This window comes from Balearica regulorum, chromosome 15 (assembly GCF_011004875.1).
Source record: "Balearica regulorum gibbericeps isolate bBalReg1 chromosome 15, bBalReg1.pri, whole genome shotgun sequence".
In the NCBI taxonomy this organism is placed as follows: domain Eukaryota; kingdom Metazoa; phylum Chordata; class Aves; order Gruiformes; family Gruidae; genus Balearica; species Balearica regulorum.
This window is the reverse complement of record NC_046198.1, coordinates 18199874-18222527: the sequence shown is the minus strand read 5'-3', so window position 1 is coordinate 18222527 and position 22654 is coordinate 18199874. Positions and strand designations below refer to the sequence as shown.

The following is a 22654-nucleotide window of genomic DNA, read 5'->3' as shown; positions in this document are numbered from 1 at the left end:
CAGTTGTTCTGAATCTGTTTGTGCCAATCTGTGTGTGGGATTGAGGAGGAAGGAACAAGCATACTTACATGCAAGGTTTGCAGGTGCTCTCACGTGGCTCATTCAGCAAAACCAGTCACTGGGCTAGCTGATATAGTTGATAGCTTTACTCAGATTAACACAGACATTCAGAATATGTAAATCTCAACCAGGGAGTCGCAGAATAACTCTTCCAGAACAGCTACCCAAATCCCTGTGGTAAGCACCGACTCTTTGAGTCTACAGCTGTGAGAGTTACACCTGCTTAGAGTTAATGTGCCATTCTTCTTTTCATTCTATTACCTTTTTGGCCACTGAAGTCTTAACAGGGTTTAATTTTCCAGGCTGAGTCTGGCAGGCAGCTGGGTCTCGCCAGGCATTACCCTGTCAGCAGTGGAATGTCCAAGTATTAAAGGCTCAAGTTCTTGTCTACATTCTCACCTTGTCCCATTCTGAAGGAAAAAGCAACCTGCTGAGGCAATCAATTCCTTCTTCCCACCAGGTCACCGTTCAGCTTTTAAGCATTCTTGATTGATCTGCCCAGCGTTTGTTTGGATACCAATTCAGTTTCATTGATTTTGTCTTGGTGTCAAGTTCTGCCTGAGGTGCATCTACAGAAAATAGCTTAAAATAACTTAAAATAACTGGTCTTTTTAATCAGCTTCTAGTTTATTCATACCTTTCATTTATTGCTCTCTGTGATCAAAATGTAAACTGCATTTTTGTGTATTTTTCTTTACATACTTAGCATCTGGAACTGCAGCATTTCCGTAGCTGATGTTGTGAACATCTACATGAAGAAATTTATTTCCCATCTCACTGTCTACTCTTCAGGATAAAATTAAGAGACAAATAGTGTGACACGTCTGCAATTGGAAATACTTTCGAACTAGCCAGAGATTGGACAACAGAAGTAATAAGCACATCTTGGGAGTGTAGCAAAGCTCAGGATCAGGTATTTCATATATATAATATATCTCACATGTAAATGCATCTCTGGAGACGTTCATGATTCTAGTTTTGCTTGAGTTGTATTAAACACACCTCATGAAGAAAGGCATTAGCTGGCAGATAAATTTGGTGACTCTTTCTTGCCAGTTTCTAGTGTTATTTTTTGTTTGTCATTATAATAATCTAATTTCTGGTTATAACCCCAATATTTAGTGTGGTAAACTGGATCCAGGCAGGCAGCCTCCCCAAAAAAAGGTCCTGTTGAACTACGCCTATACTAGACTAAGAGATCGTATTAGATAAATGAGACCTAATTCTGACTTGCCAATACAACATATCTCAGCACCTTCTACTGCCAATTAAAATCAGTTAAAACACCTATTTAGTGGATTATTAACTGAGACTCTGACTTCATCAAATCATTTTATATACTCTAGTAACTCCTGCTTTGCAGTGGTTTGGGTAAAATCCTGGTTTCCAGTTGCTGAAGTGTAAAAATAATTGGAGCCACATTCCTGCTATCACTCCCAATTTTGTAGAAATGAAATATAACTATTAATGAGAAACAGTGATCTCCATCTATTAATACAAATGACTGAGTTGGGATGTTTAAATAGTCAGCTATTAACAGAAGAGATAGAAAGATATGGGTAAGATAATCCCTCTATAGGACACTTTGGCATTGAAAATCCTGACGAGACTATTAGAGCAAAGTTGCCAGGTTAAAAACTGAATAATCATTTCCTATCAAGATTAGATCTGAACTGATGAAGAAATGAAAAGCATTAATTCTAACATTCTATCCAACTGTTTGATTACTGTACAGCTCCTTCTACTTCCACATACATACTTCTGCGGCGGAACTTGGTATTCATATTGACGTATTCAATCTCTTCTTGCTGTGAAATAATTACACACATAATCATGCTTCCATTCGTTATAATTTGAATGAGCCAAACTTGAACGTTCTCATGCTACAAATCAGTTTCCATACCAGCATGACGATTTTCTTCATAAACATCATCTGATTGATATTTTAATTTTTCTGTCAGCCATGACACTGTACATAATTCTGATGATCAGATCTTTTTTTTCCTTCCACTAACTTTCCTTTGAAGTTGGCATAGGAAGATGGTTGCTTACAGTAAATGTTTAGTGTCCATTAGTTATATCCTATACAATGAATAATACTGATGATTAATTTTAGATGAAATACACTCTTTCCTTCAGGAAATGCCCAGACCCCTGTAGAAACAACCTCTCATCAGTTTACGTCTGAGCAATACTTACACCTAGAGTCTCGTTCCTTGGCTTTGTAATGCGCAATGATGTCTGCGTTTGAGGACGGTTACTTGCCGTTTTCTGTGCTGCCCCAGTGAGAATCACGTAATGCATAGAGACGGAACTCATGCAAATGATCCCTTCACAACTTCCTAGAAAGCCAGAAACCACTAAATGCACATGGAAGTTCACCATGATATGCTGTTTATTTATAACTGATATAATTGTTTTGTGTATTTGGGCAATGAGTTGAAAGGCAGGAAGTTTGGCTATTCCATCCGTTTCCATCTAGAAATCGCCAACGTTCTACTCTGTTGGGGGTTAGCTGAATATGTGCCAGCAGTATAATCCACCACTTCTCAGTGATGGGTAATTCAATGAACAAACAGTTCAGAGGCAGAACATGTTCCAAGGGTGTTTATATAATGACAAACTCTAGGATTTGCTTTCAGAAGAACAGTGTTCAGTGAATACCTGAATTCATTTTTTCCTGCTACTACTGTAATTATCATCTTTAAGGAAAGCAGAGACAGATCTAGGATGCATTTTTATTGAAAATATTGAGGTAACTAAAAACAGAAGACATGCATCAGGATTCACAATGCATCACATATGTGAAAATAAAAGGAGTAAAACTCGTTTGACAAGTAGCAATTTCAATGTGCTGAGACAGCAGTGCATCGCAGTGACTGGCCAGGCACTTCCTCCTCCGCATTCACAACTTGTTTGCGCGCAAAAAAAATCACATGGAATGGAGACAACTTTAATTACCAAATTAGCTTTTAACAGCCCATAATCAATACGATGGGCATCAGAAGTAACAACAGAAAGAGTATACAGAGCGTGTCCTCGGACACCAGCATATGAGAAGCCAGTAAAAGGAGACGTATATCAACTCCTGAGAGCTACCCACCTCTGCTTGCACAGAACAAAAAATGCAAAAAGTCAACACCTTTCATGCCAAGCATTGTTAAAAAAGAGAAAGATTTACCATCTCCTCTAATTTGCCTCTATCATAGAGATGAAAAATCTGAAAGCTTAAAACATTTCTTCCTACCTGTTCACCTCCATCATTTACCTGGTACGGAGCTCACTAGCGCACTCAGCCAACTACTTCCATGAAAACCTCGGTGCGTGCCCCTGCCCTACTGCCCCACGCCTGGCCTCTGGCCTGTTGACGGGCTGTGCGGCGCAGTCACCAGCCGGCTGTCCTGGGCACCCACCCAGTGCCCGTGTGCTGGGGGAGCAGGCAGCCAGCCCGTGGTGCTTCAGCTCCGAGCCGGGGCGACAGCCCGCTGTGCTCCTCAGCTGCCGCTGCCCTCTGAGAGGCTTCGTGCTCCTTGACTCTTCTCTGCTCCAAATTCAGCCAGGCAAGAGTATTTGCCCACAAGCTCTAGCATTTACACTTTTCAACAGTTTAAGTAGGCTCCATGGGAATAACGCAACTCAGCTGTCTGAGTTTTGCAAGTAAACTGCCCATCAGAAAAAACAACCTGGGCAAACAATTACCATTATTATTTTAAGAACCCCTCCTTTTAAAATTACCATAAAAACAAATAGAAAGATAAAGAAAAGTTGTGATCAAAACACGTTGTTTTGATCTTCCAAGCAAGTGCTTGAGTTTTAATTGCTCCATCAAGTTAAGAGGTATCAGCTGCTTCTCTCAAGTATCTTCATTTCTCATGAAGATTACAGCATGGTATTACATATGCAACAAGGCAGAAGAGAGCTGACGTGACCCTTCTCCGGGACAGATCCGGGTTTGAATGGATGTCATGTTAACAGTACTAGCTGGGAATGTGAAAAATGAACAAGCAAATACCGCTCCTAGAATCCTACGGAATCATAACTTTTCTGGAAAATACATTAGCAATAATAAAAGTGAAGAAGTGTGCTTTATAGCAATCTTTCTGGTTTTTTTTATTTATTCTCTAAATACTAAAGGCACCTTCCTGCACTCCAGCCATAAGCTTGATACTAATAGTGATCCATGACCTAAAACCTCAAAATATAGGTCTTAATCTCAGCCTTTGGGATTTTAGATTGTTCTTAATTTTAGCGTATTATTTTTAGTTTCCCTAAGCTAAAAAAAAAACAAGCAAAAAAACCCCAAAACATCCCTACACAGAGTTGGATAGCACATAGAAAATAGTGCACCTGCACCTGGAAACATAATCACAGAGAGCTGGCACAGTGGAATTAAACCTGTACTCTCTAAATAAACAAAAGTAATCAAGATGGGAAAATACGTAAATAAAGTACAGAATCGAGTACTGTCAACAGAGTAACAAGGGAAATGCTGACTTTGTTCTTGGTAATGAAGACAAGGACTAATGTTTACATCTAATCCAGCACAGAGCGGGAAGCTAATTGAAGCCCGATAAACAACTAAGGGAGCCAGCCTGGGATGCCATGTTCTCCGTGGACTGACAGAAACTCAACGAGCATCAGGCTGGCCAGCAAAAAGACGACTACAGTAATCGGCACCCAAAATCACATTTTATGTTTCATCAGATTTCAATTATTTTTCTCTGTAAGAAGGAAAGTGGCAATGATGAATACAGGCTCATCCTTTTCTTCATTATGACTCCAAATTAGGCCAGCAGGAAGCAAAATTTGCTACCAGCTCCAGTGGGAGTTCAACGCACAATACATTGCTGGCCACGAGCTCCTGAAATTGGGGGTGAGTTCTCCAGGTATCGTCAGATGCAGAATCTTTAAAAAGCGTATCATCTTGGTCCCTCTTGAATGCAGATGCAACTTTGCCAATGAGTTCAAAATACAAATAAATAGATACAATATGCAATAAGCTCGCTCCTTGCCAGAATCTGAAAGAAAACCCCGTTCAGGACCACAGTGATCAGCTGTGACTCCAGCTGCTGGCAGCCACTGGAGCTGCAAGCCTGGCAACAGGGCAGTGGCGGCCTGGGAGCTGCTGAACAGTCGCGGTTCTCAGCTCCAGAGAGAAGCCTGTAAATGGCTGCTGCTACCCAAAGTATCTGCTCCTGCAGCCCCTATCAGTTTTATCCCACAGGGAAGTTTCAGGGTCACAAGAAAGGCACTTTCATCTTTTACCCATGAGCTCCCCAGGAAGTTCCTCCTCGTCGCTTTGAGTTTTGTGGCTTTCGGCCACGTGAAGATTTCGGTGTTAGAAGGCCTAGCCAACCTTGATGTGGGATATTTGATGGCTCTGAATAAATTGTGAACTAAATGGTTACTGAAAAAGCTGCTGAGGTTTCACTTTCCCTGGTTTAGAAATATGTCAGTGAAGCATCTATATGTAGAGATCAATGCTACGCAGGAACGTGTACAGTACCAGAGGGCAGTAAGGTGATGCAGAACTTTGTCTTCACAAGCAGCAGGGGAAAAGTCTTAGAAGACACTGTGTACAGCACACGCCTCCAGTGCCTCCCTGCTCTATTACGGCACAGGCCTGACCAGCAAAGGGCCACGCTGATGCAATATGAAGACTGTTTACGCCCTACGGAGGTGCGCAGGGGACAGATACCAACTGCCATGTCACAGCTCTTCAGCTGGACACGAAGCATTTTGAATCTTATACATACCGCTGTCCTGTGCTTAGAAAAAGCTGAGCACTGGATGTGGTTGGAGCCTTCACGATGTAGATGCATTTGACTCAGCTGTAGCATTAACAGTAAAAATACGATAAAATACTCAGTCTCCTGACAATACAAACCAGCCCCATTTTATTTCCCTTTGGTCATACCTGGCTATTCTCAATAGCTAGTGCTTTGGGATTTCTCTCTTTTAATATGTAGGAGTCTGGAAGATTTTTAAAGGAGCCAGACATTCAGAGCTGTTTGGTATATTTATCATTTACCCAGAAACTGTATTAAGACTACTAAATAAAATCTCTCATAAAGAATTAATTTATGAGTTCTTAAAGGTTAGAATAACATTTCAGAAACAAGATTTCAGAGTTAAAATAGACACGGAATAGTATGAAACAGGCTCTTTGGCTCATTTTGCAGTTGCAAAATTAACCAATTTTATGCCAGCTGTTTACAAGGCACCGATTTCTACCACTTTCTACAGTGAACAGCAATCCCTGCAGACCCACATATTAGTGGTTCTCCTTCTTACTACATATCATGTGTTTTACTAAACTCTTAATACAAAGTGTAATTGTGTTACACGTTTAAAATTTTAATCTGGAACTAAACCTTCATGCTGCTGTTGGTATAATCAAACTCTGGGGGACCGTATAATTAATATGTGAAGATCTGAAGAAAAATTACTCTGGTCTGCTCTTGGAGACAGTGACATCAGCCATCCCAGTACAAATCTTTCCTGTAATTTCTGTCTAAAATTGGATTGTTTTAGCAAGAGTAAACTGCAGAAGGCTGTTTCACTATAAAGCAGATCTGCATTAGGAAATCTGCAGCTATTCCAACTGCATCATCGTAGACAAGAATAGCCCAATGTTAGACCGATGCTGTAAATATGCAGAACACTCCCCTCACGTTGTCCTTGGGTTACGGCCACACCAAGACAGCAGGTGGGAGATGCGTGGAGAGCGTACCAGTGCAATCGCTGCGTGCTGCAGACAAACCAGGACTGTGCGACGAAGCTGCCTCTGTTCTTTCTGCCTAGATCTCAACAGTTCAGGTCATTTAGCATTTCTGAGCTGACATTTGGCCTAACCGTACCTACAGAGAATGCATTGAGACCTCTGAAGCAGTCTAGAGAATATTCCTAAAAAAACTAGCAACAATCACTTTCTTTACTCATTTGTTAATGATGTGAAGTGATACAGCAGGGAAGTACGCATGCATACCATTAATTTTTGTTATTAATAGATGAGTGCCTATAATTACACGGAGTTATTTTAGTATCCTTCAGCTAACTGTTCATGGATTCTGCTATCGCCACAGAAGTGCCAAACACATTAGAAATACACCACAAAAATAGCATATGAAATACAACAGAATTGAATGGACTATGTTTATAGCTGGCAGATGAACAAAACCACAGAACAAAGCTTCTGTAGGATGTTTTGATTTTCGGTGATGGCCTGTAGCTAATTCATGCTGTTTTCACATGAGAAACTGATGGCTGCTGAAGTATTTTTCAATGCAAGTTCAAATGAGGAAAAAAAAATAACCCACCTCCTTTTGAAAAACTGTGCAGTTAGGCATAAACAAACTTGTTATGGGCTGGATTAAAGCCAAGTACATGCGAAGTACAAAGATACCTCCCTTATGAAGATTATTTGCTTCATGTATTTGAATGGATGCATCTATTTATCCATTACTGTCAGCATTGCACGGAAAGGAGCATGAATAAGCACTGGGAGACTGCAATACAAGATGTATAAACAGATTTTTCTAAACCCCATTTTCACGAGTATTCCTTACTGTTTCATATGCGAAGAGAAAGGAATAAAGCTTATATAGCCACCTCCCAGAAAAGCCTCTTTCACTCCTCACAATCTTTTCCACTAGGGAAAAGTAATTAAACTTAATCTTTGGTATTATTCCCAGTGAAATAAACATTACAGAATAGGTTTTCCTGCAATACTCCAAATCTTGCAATTACATGAAGAGAAAAATTTTAAAGTCATGTTGTTTCATTACCAAATTAATTTTTTAAAAACCTGCCACTTTAGTAATTACATAAAATTTACATATGGGAGTATATTTACACGTGTTCTGATTTAAAGAACGGTGTATTTTCAGTACTTATTCCCCTCCCCTTTTTCTTTCCCTCCCTAACAGATTCCTCAAGGGCAATTGAACTGAGACACTGACATTTCAGGAGATCTGTGGCAAACATCATAAACTCACGTTTGAGAGCTTAGCTTGCGATATTTCTGACAATGGATTACATAGATACACTACGCCAAAAGTGTTTGCAAATGTCAGAGAGAAGCACTCGATACGAAACAGGCCCTTCCCTTAATCTAGAGAGATTACTTCTGCGCAAAGGCCAGTCTACGGGATACAGGGACTGACCGTGCCTGGGACGCCGGCTGTGCCCCGCTGTGACGCCCATCGGCGGGACACGGAGCCGTGCAGTGGCTTACGGGAATCGTTCGGTGCTTTTCTGCATCAGATACTTGAAAAAAAACACCATTTGCAGGTGTTTGGGAGCTGGAGAGAGAAGACGGGTCTGTGGCCCTGACTAGGAGGAGACACAGGGAACCTGTTAGGTCGTGTTACTCAGACCCTGGTTCCTGAACACCAAACCACTCAATCAAGCTCTCATTGTGTATGCCCAGCACACACTTACTGGTCTGTGATTTCCTCCACTCTACCACGTTTAAGGAAGTCTTGGAATAGAAGTGATTTTTTAGATGGTCTGCACTGTTGACAAATATCTTAATCAAGCTTCCCCTTTTAATAGAATTGAAGCTGAAAGTGGCAAGTGAAAGACCTTCTCTCAAACACACACCCTGAACTTAAGCCACTGTTGTTTGTACCTGGAGTTACTGGTTATAAACTGTGCCTCTCAGTTTCATGACTCTGTATTTTTCTAAGCAGAGATTTTAACTTCTCCTGAATCTCCAGACTGAGTTTTGTCCAGCCATGTCACCCAGGCCAGGCTAGTCTAGTTTTACGTGGTATGTTTTGCCATGCAGAATGGTTAAAGTAAGCCAGAAGCCCTTAAGTTCCTTTGAACACATCAAAGAGAGTCGGGAGTAGAAATAACCTCACCCGTTGTCAGAATAGTGCAGCTTCAAAAACCTCCTAAAGTGCCACAGTTGCATGGTATGCAACTTCCAAATATATTATAAATATAATATAAATATATTATAAATAAGAGATTATTTATTTTTTTCAGTTCCATTAATCAGTTTCTATTCATTCTGTGAACATATATTTATTTAAATACTTCCCTCTTCAGTTGTACATTTCAAATTCTAATTTTAAAAAAAACACCAAAAAAACCCCACTAAAAGCGATTTCGGCTATGAGAACTTGTCAGTAAAAAAGTACACAATCCCAGCTACTCAAAGGCCTCACGCTACACTACCTACCTGAAATCTGCCTTCCGCTGTACGGAGAACGTAACTTGGCAATTTCATGGGCCTTCCCAGTACTCTGCCATTCCAAAAGAGAGAGCAGCTTTTGGAGCGTTTGCACTATCGCTGTGCATGGAGGAAGAACACATCGTGAAAAAGAGGGCTCCTCCAAGGCACTGCTTTGAAGAGCAGAACTGGTAACTGAGGGTGATGGATCCCAGAGCTCTCGTATCCATTGGCACTTCCACAGAGATTGCTCTGACTGACCAGATGGCTGCTTACAAAACGGGTTTATAGGAATAGTTCCCAAAACACTTGCTGCTGGTACACTTATTTTCTGTACGAGACCTGCAGATGCTTCCCTTCCCCTACCTATGAGTTCTCCAAAATAGGTCTCCTGGACTAGCTGTTACACAATCTTCAGCCACATATGCTGATATTTGACTGTGAATGTCTGAAGCTGGCAATTTTCTTAAAATAATCTCCATAAAGAGAAACTTAACAAGCAATTATAGATCAGCTAGTTTACGTGCAGCTGTAGAATAAATATTACAAACTGTTTCGCAGGATTTAGTAGGCCAAAAAGTAAGCTTTGAAAGCCAAAATTTAATTTCAGGAAATTCATGTAGATATGGGGAAGGGAGCTCTTGTTTAACTTGTATTTTTTGACAGTATTACTGCCCTGGCAAACAAGGGTAATTAAGTGGCTATTGATGCTTTAGGTTTGTAATTGTCACGAAGTCTGATACCAGATTCTACTAACCAGGAGGTAATGTAACTTAGTGGGCAGGAAACTGGCTCAGGAAGGGCGAACTTTGTGAGAACATTATTCAGATCTGACAGAGGTGTCTGTGGGGTGGGCAGGTGACACAGGAAGCAGTGAGGTACCTGAAACAGTCCTCAACAACCGTGCAATACATTGCTCGTACCATCCACATTAACATTATGTACTCATTCTAGTAACTGTCACTAGAGAGACAATTCAGTGTAGTCTCACCTGCTGAATAGTTTAAAAAATTATACCAAGAAAAAAATTATCTTCATATAAAATAAAAACATTCACTTTGATTTTTTTTGGCCAGTCTGGCGCTCTTTGATGACTTGGATGCTACATAAAAATATGTATTAGGATGTAACACAATATTCTCCATGTTTGTGGATCTTTTCTATTGAAAATTCTGTGCCCACTTTAAAACATTATATTAATATTTTGGACTTTGATTGAAAAGGGACAGAAAGAGACAGCTTTGGTAGTTTAAAGCAGGAGAGCTCCCACGTGTTGGAAGGAAGACACCATCACAGAGCAGGGAAGCGCAAACATTCTGGCACCTGCCCTTGCGTACAATCCCGGTTCAGCACATTCTCAGCGACTGACTGACCGTCAAAACTCCTCTGTGCTCTCCTCTGGAGAAGTCGGCTCCAGCGCAATAATGGGGCACGTTGTTACGGAGGAGAACTAGGAAATAAAGTGCCCAGCCGTGTCTAGTCTCATTTACTAGAGAATTTAGGAAAGTACATAGAAAATAAACCCCTTTTTCATTAAATTTGGTATATTTTTGGAGCAACTTTGAAAAGGAATCCTACTCCGGTAATCATGCCAGAAACTGCTTTACTGTGTCAAAAGAAATAACTAGACAATTGCAAACAAGAGTATTGTTGTTAATGAAGCAAAAAAATCTGAAACTTTGATAATTACTATTATTTGAATGGAAGGAAGAAAGGAAACGCCCTGTAAGATTTGTTAGCTATTCAAGTAGAAATACATTCTACATGCTTACGAGAAAAGTTTTTGTCAGTCCTGTAGAGATGTCAATCCCTTTCAAATGTAAAAACATCAAATGTCATTATTTTACAACTGACAGTAATCAGATGCACACTAGAAGGTTAATGGAAAGCAGTCTTACACACATTGGTTTGTATTTTACTATTTTCATGGCCATACTTTGCAACTCTTGATTATCATTTTGTATGAGAACTAAAACATGCATTTGTTTTACCCAGGGTTCAAGTATAACGCTATGGCATTCTATCTGGAGACAAACACAATAAAAGAGCGTACTGACCGAGGGCAGAGCCTGCTGAACGGAGAATACACCTATCTCAAGCTCTCGGGGAGGCTTAATTCAATGGAGAGAGACTGGGACATGGAGCTGCCAGGCAGACTGAGGCTCTGGGCAAGCCTGGCTGAGCCACGCGACGTGCCCAGACTGAGCGGCGCACACACCTGAAGTCTAGCAGAGTGCCACAATAAATCAGATACACAAATACGGTCAGAATCAACCGTAATTTTGCATCTGGAAGAGTTGCTGGTTAGCTTGCCGAGGCAAGTCTTTCCTATATTTTTCCGCAGAGTTCATACCTTAGGCCTAGAGAATGAGCTCAGCAGCCTCATACAGATGGTATCACAAGTGTTTGTGTTTTAAATAGTGTTAAAATTGCCACCTAGATTTCATTTTGTGAGGATGCAACTCCCTGTTCCCTCTCTGGGGTGTTCAGCCACCCAGACTTCAATCAGAGCGCAACACTAGACTGCCCGAGCCTTGGGAGGAAATCCTACCGAGTCGTCGACACATTATTATTCTACTGCTTTACTGTCCAAAATATATTTTGTGAAAACTACCAGTTTAAGGCATTTTTTGTACACTTCTCCAGGCTGAAAACCTCACTTGAAAGTTCTTACTGGACACGTCGCTCCAGTTAAAGAAACACTCTGGTGAAAAACTGCCTGCTGTCGCAGTCTGGACTCTTCTGGGTTTATGTACTGTTGTTAATTTAAACTGGCACCTAGACACTGTGCTGTGCACCCTAATATATTATGATAATGACACCTTCTTGGGTTAAATTTTTTTCCTATATGCCATTGATTAAATATATTAACCAGTGCTGACAGACAGTAAAAAGAGGGTAGAGTGAGCATATTGGTACATAGCACAATGCTTACAAGAAACATGGTAATTCTGTATTTGAATGGCAGGTGAAGCTATCATATGGCTAGCCTGACAAGAACAACTTTTTTCTGTTATTCTTTTAGGAAAATGATGCCACATTACAAAGAAAAGGTTTCAAGACGGCTGTCAACGTTGCTGAAAGCAAAAAAAGGTTCGATACCTTATTCCATAGTAAAATGCTTTCATGCTATCAAGAATGAGGACGGTACTTTGAAGTACTGCACGCTTAATTATATTAGCATTTCTAGTATTCCACTTTACATAGCCAGGATGCAAAAATTTGTTCCAGACTCAAAACTGGCATAAGAAGCTTTAAAGAATATTGGATCTATTGATTATGAATTAGGTATGGACAAAATAGAAGTAGGATTTTTTGTGTGTTTATAATTAGAAAGAGTTTATAATTTAGCTAACCAAATCCTCCTTGGCAAATACTTGCAGTTAGGATAACATGCAGTGAGTGTGCTGATAGGAATGATGTGGGTTTGTTGACAGGCAATAGAGAAGGAGTTGATTCCCATTTAGACCCTAAGCTATAGAACTCTGCAAAGCGTTTTATATATTCTCTCAGTGCAATGGCTGGATGTCTAAAAATTTACTAGTTACCTCTTTCTACTAAAATAACGAGTCACTTCCACATTTATTGTAAATGCCTGTCTTACTCTACAAATTGACTTCCTATCTGTGTAAGATTATTTGAGCATGGGTGGTAGTTATATCTTACATTTTACAATCTATAGCCTTAAGCAGCATTATTCTCTGTTACTATGCTAATGTTTGCTGTAAAAACCCCGGCAGAGAAAATGGACAGGTAATTGAGGTTTTTTGCAACTGGACTTCAAAGGAGTGGGGCTCCTTTGTCACTGCTGCACCAGAACAGAGAAAAAAACCAACCTGACCTTCAAGGAGGGACTAAACTTTCCAACCACGGGAAGCAGAAAGAAACCTCTTTCTCAAAAAAAGACACGAGCCACAGAAGTAAGAATTTCTAGACACAGAGAATGTGGTGGAGAGTCTGAGGAGTCACAGTCACTTCCAGAAGTGAGAGACGACTCCTTTCCTATTCCACAACATTCTTCCTACCTGTGACTACACATTGCTGGATATCAAGAACTGGTACTCAAATGCATAGGTCTGCCAACTAACTAGTTTTTATTCAAGATAATTTACAATCTCAGCTGTTTTGATTTAATTCTGAAACATATTAAAGATTTACTCTTTATCAGTGTAAGTTAGCCTGTACTTTTGAGTAGTCAGCATTATAATTTGTTGCTATATTACCATCTCATTGACAGAAATGTGAATTTAAAACAAGAGCTGAGAACAGTAAGACAGAAAAACAGACATGGCAGAGATTAAAATTATATTTTTGCAAGTCTCTTCTCTGGTTTAATTTTACATTGCTTGCCAAATAGAGAATTACAAATGTATTCTCCCTATTTTGCCCAGCCTCAAAATGGAAACTTTCTTTACTGGCTCTAGAGCCCATTCCTTGCTACCAATTTCAGAAACACCTGCTGCAGTACAGAAATGCCTGAAAATACCAAGAGTTCACTTTTTTACAAGGGCGTGCATGTGACTTGCTGGTTGCCAAGGGAACAGGATCATTGCTGTAATGACACAAAACTTTAACTGCCTCTGTGTTCTCTTAAGAAAAATCTTAACCTCTTCATGCTCCGCTGCCAGGTAGCATGTCGGGGACAGAAACTGCCGAGTTTATAAAACCCGTCTCTTGCTAACAACTTGCTGAGTTTATTAGGAAGCAGTAAAAGAGCAAGGCGACAAGGAAGAAGTAAATGCTGCTGAGAATAACAACTCTTGCAGAGGGATCTTGCATTACTAAGCCTGTTGTAAACTGCAGTGACAGAGAGTGATGATACAATTCCTGGGGCCCTATCAAAAAACCATCCAAAAGCGTCTTGGTCCAACCCGTTCCCTAGTTGAACTGGCCAGCATCCCACCTCCACCCAAGCTGCCTAGACGAAGACAAATGGTTATGCAAAATAATTGCCTTGTACAAACTGGGAACCAGGCGTAATCAAGAGTACTAAAAGGGACTCGAAGTGACGTTAACCTGCTGCGTGCCATAAAGGTGTTAAATGAAAAAATATTGGGTAAATTGATGATTTCATGTTTTCATGGGAGACAACTTGGCATCTTCACTAACTCTTGGAGCCATTTTTATCATTTGCAAAGACAGATGGAAACAGACCCATCAGAAGACGCACGGCACAGTTGAAAGCTCATTTCGTGCAGCACTGAAGGTTGCTGTAATGTTGAACATGGCTTTGTTCAACATTATCTCCTTTTGTTTCAGAGCTAAGTTGTGTGTTTATAAAGGAAACCAATATATACCAATTAGGTACCAGAGCAACACAGAAAGTGCTTTCTGACCGTTACTGTCGATCTACAACATACTGGGAACACAAACACGGATCTGGATTTATCGTTGCTCTGGTCACAAATCAGATTAAGGAGCTTTTCTCTCTACCATACTTTTAGTGGCATCTCTGTACTGCAAACTGCCCCTTGGGATCGAGGGAGAGAAGAGCAAATAATATTTCTTGCTAGTACAGATACATTATTCTTCCCAGCACGGGCGGCATCTTCCATACGTATTTCAAGGGAGTGTTTTTCCATACACACACTCTCAGCTGCTGGTAAAATCCTCAAAGATAAACTAAGATTTGGTCAATCAAGTTAAAACAGAGCTTCCTTAACTCTCCTGCAACGTCTTTCACACACAACAGGATAAAACTATGCCATAGCTTGCATTAGGGAGGCAATCCTCTCCCACAGAAATAGTCTTTTCCTAGCTCAATTTACAGATTTTAGCATTTCTTCAGACTATGTAGAAAGACTAGCCACTGGCGATAAAGTAAGAAGAAATTATGCAAACCTTGGGTCTGAACAAAGGAGGAGGATGCAGGACAGTTCTGTACCGTGTGGAAGGGAGCAGCAGAATCACAAGTGCTACCCGACAGCGTTCACGTGCTTTTCCATTCAAGTTTTTAGTGTCCTGTACTTCAAAGCCAGAACCAACGTTTTAATTATTTCACAAATAACCTGTCAAATCCCAGATAGATCACTTGTAAAATCAAAAACTACAAATGTAACAAACATCATCTTCATTTGTTTGGATAAAACTAGCTTTATGAAGCCGAATGCTTCTAGTAAGCCCCAAGTAGCAGCATTTCTCCGCTCTTCCTTAGTATGTTCAACCCATCTTCCTTTTAACATGAAGCATCCTGTGTCTCTCTCCTGCTTATTCTTGCCCTCTTTATCCCTGTTTCGACTCCTCCAGATATAACTTTTTTCCTTCCTCACTTTCCTCTAACATTCATAAACTCTCTCAACTACTCAGAGCAGGGAAAAGAAGATTTAATACATTTGCAGGATGTCGTGTAATACATGCCTTCAATGTCGATATGTGCCAAAACACAAACAACGAAAGTAACATAATATGACTCTTGCAGAAGGAAAAGAGATGAAAGTGTGCATTTTCATATACTTTGACCAAACAGTTTTTGCCCTACTTCTTCACATTTCAGTTAGATGAAAACAGGCACAATGCTTTTTTTAAGTTTGATGTCGAGCCTCACAGGTTGTGAGAGACTAAAACCAGAACTGTCAGTTCCACGGTGAGGAACGCAGAGACCAGGAATAACAGCGAGACAACTGTATCTTTGTTAAGAACAATCCACTCCAAATGTTTTAAGTCTATCACCAGCAAAACTTCCACAGAAGAATAGTACATTTTTGCAATGGAACTTCCTGCATTATCTGAATATGCTAATCAAATTTTAGATATCTAAGATATTTTTACTTCAACAATCATCCGTGCTTTGCAACACAGTTCTATTGAAAGATAAATATTGTGTAATGTCTCTACATAGTTTTATAAGTAGATCAAATCAATTAACATAGCAATAAATTAGTTTCATTAGCATGTTTCAGGCATTAGGAGGTGCTTTACTAATTAAAAGTCATGTATTTAAGCAAATGCTATTCCCAGTTCATGTAAATTATATTCCTCTTTATCAGAGTGCTTACATACTGTTACAGAACATAACTGAGATCTGCTACAGGTACTGAAGTTGTTCAGTGCCAAGCGATAACAGAAGCTGCCACTTCAAAGGATGCAATCAGGTAAAAATCTGGCCACTAGCCACAATACTTCGGGACGCGTTAGCCGAACACTCTCACTTACTCTGTTAGAAGGCAAGATATGCACACTAATAGCCGTCACCAACTCATTTTTTGGGAAATTAACCTATTCAAAACTGCATTTACAAGGTCCCTACTTCGCATCGCTTCTGGTTCGCAGTATTTCAGGGATTGCCTGTTTGCTTCTAATCTTGTTTATCTGACAAGGCACCAACAGCAGAGCACCAGCACCACGCGCTGCCAGCTGAACGGGCACGACAAGTTTGCTGCTTCCCACTGCCCCAAGAGCTCGGGGCTGCAACTGCAGACCCAGCGTCTCACAGAATGCGCAAAACAAGAATTCAGTATAAAACTCACATTACCAGTATTTCCCCAAACTCATATGTAACTAAACACCGCATATCCTGCCTACAGATGTAACTGATGCACTGCCTAAGTAACTAGCTGTATAACCGTGCCCTAACTCCACGGATCTCAACGGAACAATCTTGATGAGCCCAGCATTCCCGTATAAATAGTCACATCAATACCTGAAAATATTCCAAGCTAACTTTTTCTGCAGAATAAAATTATAAACCAAAAGCACTAATTGCTGGGCTGATATAGAGGTATGCACCTGTGTAGGCTTTTGCTTATTTATGTTATACGTAGACAGTATGGAATTCAAGTAAGAGGAGGGATTCCCAGTCCTTCAACGCATAATTCTGTATTAACGAGCATTTCTGCTATTGTGTTTACATGCTAAAGAAACATACTTTAGAATTATTTTGCTTTCTCATAGAATCATCTTTTGTAGCATTTCATCCAGAAAGACTAGTTAACTAAGAGCTATACTGCTGCTGTAAGTACAGTACTATCAGTCTAGCAAAGCAAGTCCTAAAGGGAGGAAATAATTAGAATATTTTAGAAACCAATCTGTAGCTATAAAACTGATTTCTTATAAATCATAAAATGAGGTAGAGAACATTAGAACATGACATGAACAGAATAAGATTACAAAACATTTTTCACCTTATTTGAGATTGAGATTTAAAGTCCTGCAAATGGAGAAATTTATAAACCTAAAATTCCTTTAAAATTATTAGTTCATGAAAATGTCATCTCAATACTGTCACTGGCCAAGAACACAGTGAAAGCCCAGTTTTTAAAAGTTTGTCTCCTTTGCCTTTATACGTCAATATAGCAGTGTCTGTGAATTCAAAGATCTTATTTAAAATAATATTCTGGAAATGTTCCTGCGAAGAGGTTTTAGTTCATTCTTTATACTAAGAGTGCCCGTATCTGCTGTATAGTAAAGTACCCCTTGTACTACTGAATGCAGTGAGGCTATTGAATGAAATACAACTGATAGGGGGAAGCCTGAGCAAATGTTTTTATCCCTCTAAAACATTTTGAAAGTAACTGTGAAAGGGTTAATTTTCAATTTCTTTAAAATGAACTCAGAGATACAACATCCATAGGAACCTCACAGTAATTTTCTTGAAAGATTTATTTCATTTATGCTTGAAAGCAGCATTTTAATACTAGCAATGGTATTGTATAGAAGTTAACGTTCTTTTTACCTTTCATGCCTTTAATATACACATTGAAATGTTCGCAATGACACACTGACAATTGCAACTGAAATACGTAAGAAAAACTCCAAAATCCAAACCAAGTAAAAATTCTGCAGGCCACTACGAACAAACATCTATTCTTCCCCACTATTTTAATTTGTGGTCTGCAAGGCCAACAGCAGATACTTGGGTTTACACACTGTTTAGTGCTAAGTAAATCTCAGAGACGTATTTTCAGGGCAACATTTTTTTTTTGAGTGGCCGATTGGCTGGTTCTGAAATTTGCCTCTATCTCCCTACCATGCTTCTCATTAACTTTACCTTCCAGGAGGGAGGAAGCATTTGCAAAACGAGAAAGAGAAGTAGAAATAGAGAATTTTTTTACTGCAATTTAACTTGGTGACTCAAAGACAACTGACACAAAACACCTAAGAACACAACTTTTGCTATCAGATACGTTGCCAGTAATGTCATCCAGTGAAACGAAGACAACAGACTCTTTGAACGTTACAGTCCTCTAATCATCACGGAGAACTGATGACTCCTCTGGCGTTCAAACGCGGCCCACAGACAACAGTTTCTCAGAACCTGCTCTAGCCTCTTTTCTGATGATTTACTGAGCAGATTCTCTGCTTTCGTTAAAGTGTATGTTTGAGCAGCTACCACAAGAGAACAAACGTCCAGCTCTGCGGCTCAGCAGAACATGTAATTAACAGTTATCTAGAAACTGTTGTAACGTGTAGCCGCGGCCTAGAAAACAAGATAAAAAAATATTCTCAAAATTCTGTTTATACCATTCTTGCATATATTTTAATCCAAACATTTGCATTGCCGAAGCCAAACAGTCACTAAAGTGGCAGTATTCTAATCCGAACAGCATTGCGTAGCTACAAAGCAGAGTACATGTTTTAGTAGTTTCCCGCTGTTTAGGCTTTTTTTGTTGTTGTTCACATCTAACATCTGCTTGACCAGCTGTACATTCAGCTAACACTTCTTTATGTGGGGCTTATGTAAACCCACCCCAAGTTAAAACTGCAGGTGGAGACTTTGGGGATCATAGATTTATGGCTGTTGGAGTGGGAAGGCACCTCTGGGATGGCCCAGGCAACCCCCCGCTCAAGGGGACTCCGTCCTGTCAAGTCACTAATGCCTCCAAGGATGGACTGGCAACAACCTCTGGGCAACCTGCTCCACCGGTCTTACAGTAAAAATGTTTTTTCTTATTTTCCTTGTATTTCAGTTTGTGCCTATTATGAGGATCATGGGACAAAAACCTTTATCTTCTAAAAAATGAGGACATTGGATACAGAAACCACAGAGATGTGAAAAGAAGCACTAAAATATTATGATGTTCCATTTTTCTAATGCTACAGCTTTTAGATTTTTACATACTTGAAATCATATAACCTATTACAATGATTTATGCTGAAAGACTCAATTATATGGTCCAAAGAATTGTGATGCTTCCTGCCAAAGATCCCTCCTGTTCTTTTACATGTATTTACAAAGAGCTAATGTATGTGATATTTTTCGGAAAGATTGATAAAAATGTGATGATAACACAAGTGTACTTGTTCTAACAAGTTTTATTTATCTGTAATGTACCAATCATGAGGGCAAATAGATGTTAATTTAAGTAAGTAGTAACAGACAGGCCTTCACCAGCTAGCAGATGTAGCAATCTAATTTAGCGGTGCCAATTCCTGATTTACTTTTTGCTCTGCATGGACAGGAAAATTTAACTTGTGATGTCAATTCTATTATTACAAAAAATTTGTTACTCAGCGTGTAAGCAGACAAATTAGCAGAGCCAGAATCTCTTTTTTACATTAAGACATGAAAGTGGACTAGAAAGGAAACTATTTGACTAAACCTGTAACTGAACTAATGCAGCATTAAAATTGAAAAATATACAAACTGAGATTACAAATGATAGAGATTGACAACAGGAAGAATACATTAATGACACTTCACAGCATAAGGAATCAAATCAAATTACATTTCCATCATTAACCACTAGCATTTGATACAATAATGAAGAGAAATGGTAGCAAACTGATTCACATTATTTTACTGCAAACTGTATCTGAGTTTCAAAATAAAATTTATTTCCTTCTTTAGAACAGTGGCAGGCTATTGCATACAGATCAATTAAAATGTTTTGCCTCCTCAGATCTGTGCGTGACTGTATGAAATCACTGCACTTGGAAGGGAGAAATCCCCAAAGGAACAACCTCAAAACAACAATTTTAGGCAATATTCCTTCCAGCATTTAATAATCAGTGGATCCAGGCTTAGAGACATTAATCTTATTTGCTGATCACCATAATCATATTCTAGGACCTAAATCAGATCTTAAAAATGATTAATTAGAACTGACCCTGTAATTTCTATCTGTAGGATACCTAATCAGACACAACCTTTATGAGATTTTTCGTTTTCACGCTTAAGTGTGGTCATTTAATTTTGCAGTGAGAAGAAACTTTTTTTTTTTTAAATATATTTTATTGCTTCCTAATAGACAGATCTGATGCCCTAGAGGCTTTTTATGCCTATTAAGACTGTAATTTTTTCTCCTAGACTGAGGTATCACTACTCTCTACAGCACAGTCCTATGACTAATACCTCAGTGTTTTGTAACTGCTAACTCTTTCATTAATAAAGATGTGATCAACAACCATACACACATTTGTGCTATAAAGCACAAATTAAATATATCAGAATTATTATATGTATTTACAGTGTTTTATATTAAAATATTATTAAACCTAATGGAAGAGAAGAATTGCAGGTACGGTACAAAGGTTACAATTGAATAATGTAATAAATACTCCACAGAGTCCAGCATATTCAAGATCTCCTGTTGACGAAGCTCAAAATCCATTAAGGAAGGACAATACTGGAGAAGTTGGCAATATGAAGTGGAACTGAAATGCATTTTCTTTTAGATGCTTTTTCTTACTCACCAGCAGTGCCAGGTCATGACTCTCAGAAAATGAAGGACATTGAGAATTCAAATGATAGCCTAGCAACGATGATACTTTCTAAAATGTGCTCCTTCTATCATTTCTGAAAGATCTTTATATTAATTTAATACTGGTGCCCTAGCTGCAGAGGAAGTGTCTGCTATCTCAGTAGAAAAATGCATTAAACCCCCACTTTGTCTGCGGTAGATGAGGTATATCAGTATTTTGCTCAACAGCTAAGCTCTTCCAGAATCCCACTAATATTCCCACGGAGAAATTTCTACTTGAGCTAAGGGAGAATGCTGATGTATCCATTAGTTGAGAAAAAGCTCCCAGGAAATAATTGACAGATACATAGATGAACAGAACCTTTCTGCCATAATGTCCAGATATCAAAGCATATTCTTGAATCCACAATAGTCCTTTGCTTCATGCGATGTGTTGAGAATTATAAAATTGCCAAATGCAAAAACCCCTCTAAAAATAAACGTAGTCTTTTGGTGACCTATTGTAAGCTATACCCAAAGAGGGTTAGCATCGATGCAGTGCATCATATTGGCGTTGACAAATTGTTGATAAATGGTGTTGGCAAATTTTCTTGAGCAAATCTCCTTGAACAAATTTCTTTCCTTAGAGATAATTGCTTTATTTTGTATCACAATGTTTCACATACTAAACTGTACCCATACTGAGAAAACAGGTTACTTAAATATGCTGCCTTCTCAATACAACTTTGCTCTTTCTGTGAAATTCCTTGTAGCTATCTCATTCAGTTCATTACATTTATGAGAAGAGACAGGGTTGGGTTTTGGGTTGGTTTGGTTTTTTACATCAGCAGAATAGGGTAACGGTGTTTATTCTGACTTGTGCATCACTGGTAGAACCCATTACCTGGGACTGTGATTTTGAATCTTTTCCTGTGCATGTCCTCATGCCTGGCACTTTTTTTTAATAAACAAAAAACATGAGATCTAAATTCTATTTACACACTTACAAAAGACACAAGCTAACTGTTTAGGGCTGAGGAATAAGAGGAAATTTGTTTTCCCTTCCTGTTTTTAACATAAGTGGCTAAGAGATTATAAACTATTCTTGAAATGTCATTTCTCAAAGTACAAGAAAAATATAGTGCAATACAGTATTTCTGTAACAACAGTGTATTAAGATGAAAAACACACCTGAATAGTATCATTGCTTTTACAGCAATACTGTATTACCTCATAGTTATAATCTCACAGTATGACCACTGTTGAATTGTACAATCAATGACAGCGTTTTTTAAAAATATGTGAAATTCTAGTAATTGAAATTAAATAAAACCCGAGAACAACACAATTTTGGTTAATGCATGTAAATAATGCATCACAGTTCAAGTAATGAACTGCTACTATGAATATGTTTTCCATCGATTAAAGCCAAAGCTTCAAATTAATATTTCTAAGTAGAGTACCCACGGTATTTCCCAATCTAATAGCTTCTGGTTGAAACCGTGGTCCGCTTTTGTCATATTTGAATATTAGTTCTGTTGCTATCTCTATGACCGCTTGTACTGTTCAGGTAATGATAATTACCAGAGCAACTCAATGTACACCTGAAACCATAATCATCATTTATTCACATATCTTATACCCCACAAAGCTTGGAATTGAATCTCTTTCATAAGCAAACTGGTTGAGGAGGAAAAAGTAGCTAGCCCTGACTTACAGATGTTATTCTGCATTGTCGCTGGTCTATGTGGAACTCAGGATCATCAATTATAACAAGCCAATGAAAAGATGGGAC

General features: G+C 39.1%; 1 protein-coding gene across 3 annotated transcripts in view; it reads right to left on the bottom strand.

Moving 5' to 3' along the window:
- The window catches only part of SNX29 (sorting nexin 29), a 126692-nt gene that overhangs the window by 4812 nt on the left and 99226 nt on the right, over positions 1-22654 (bottom strand). Inside the window, exon 21 of one of the 3 annotated variants that reach the window (XM_075767364.1) lies at positions 16431-18656. The exons of the other annotated variants lie outside the window; for them this stretch is intronic. Coding sequence (XP_075623479.1) covers positions 18623-18656 — 34 coding nt within the window. The 3' untranslated portion in view covers positions 16431-18622. Of the gene's footprint in view, positions 1-16430; positions 18657-22654 lie in introns of those variants that run through there. 3 annotated transcript variants of the gene reach the window in all.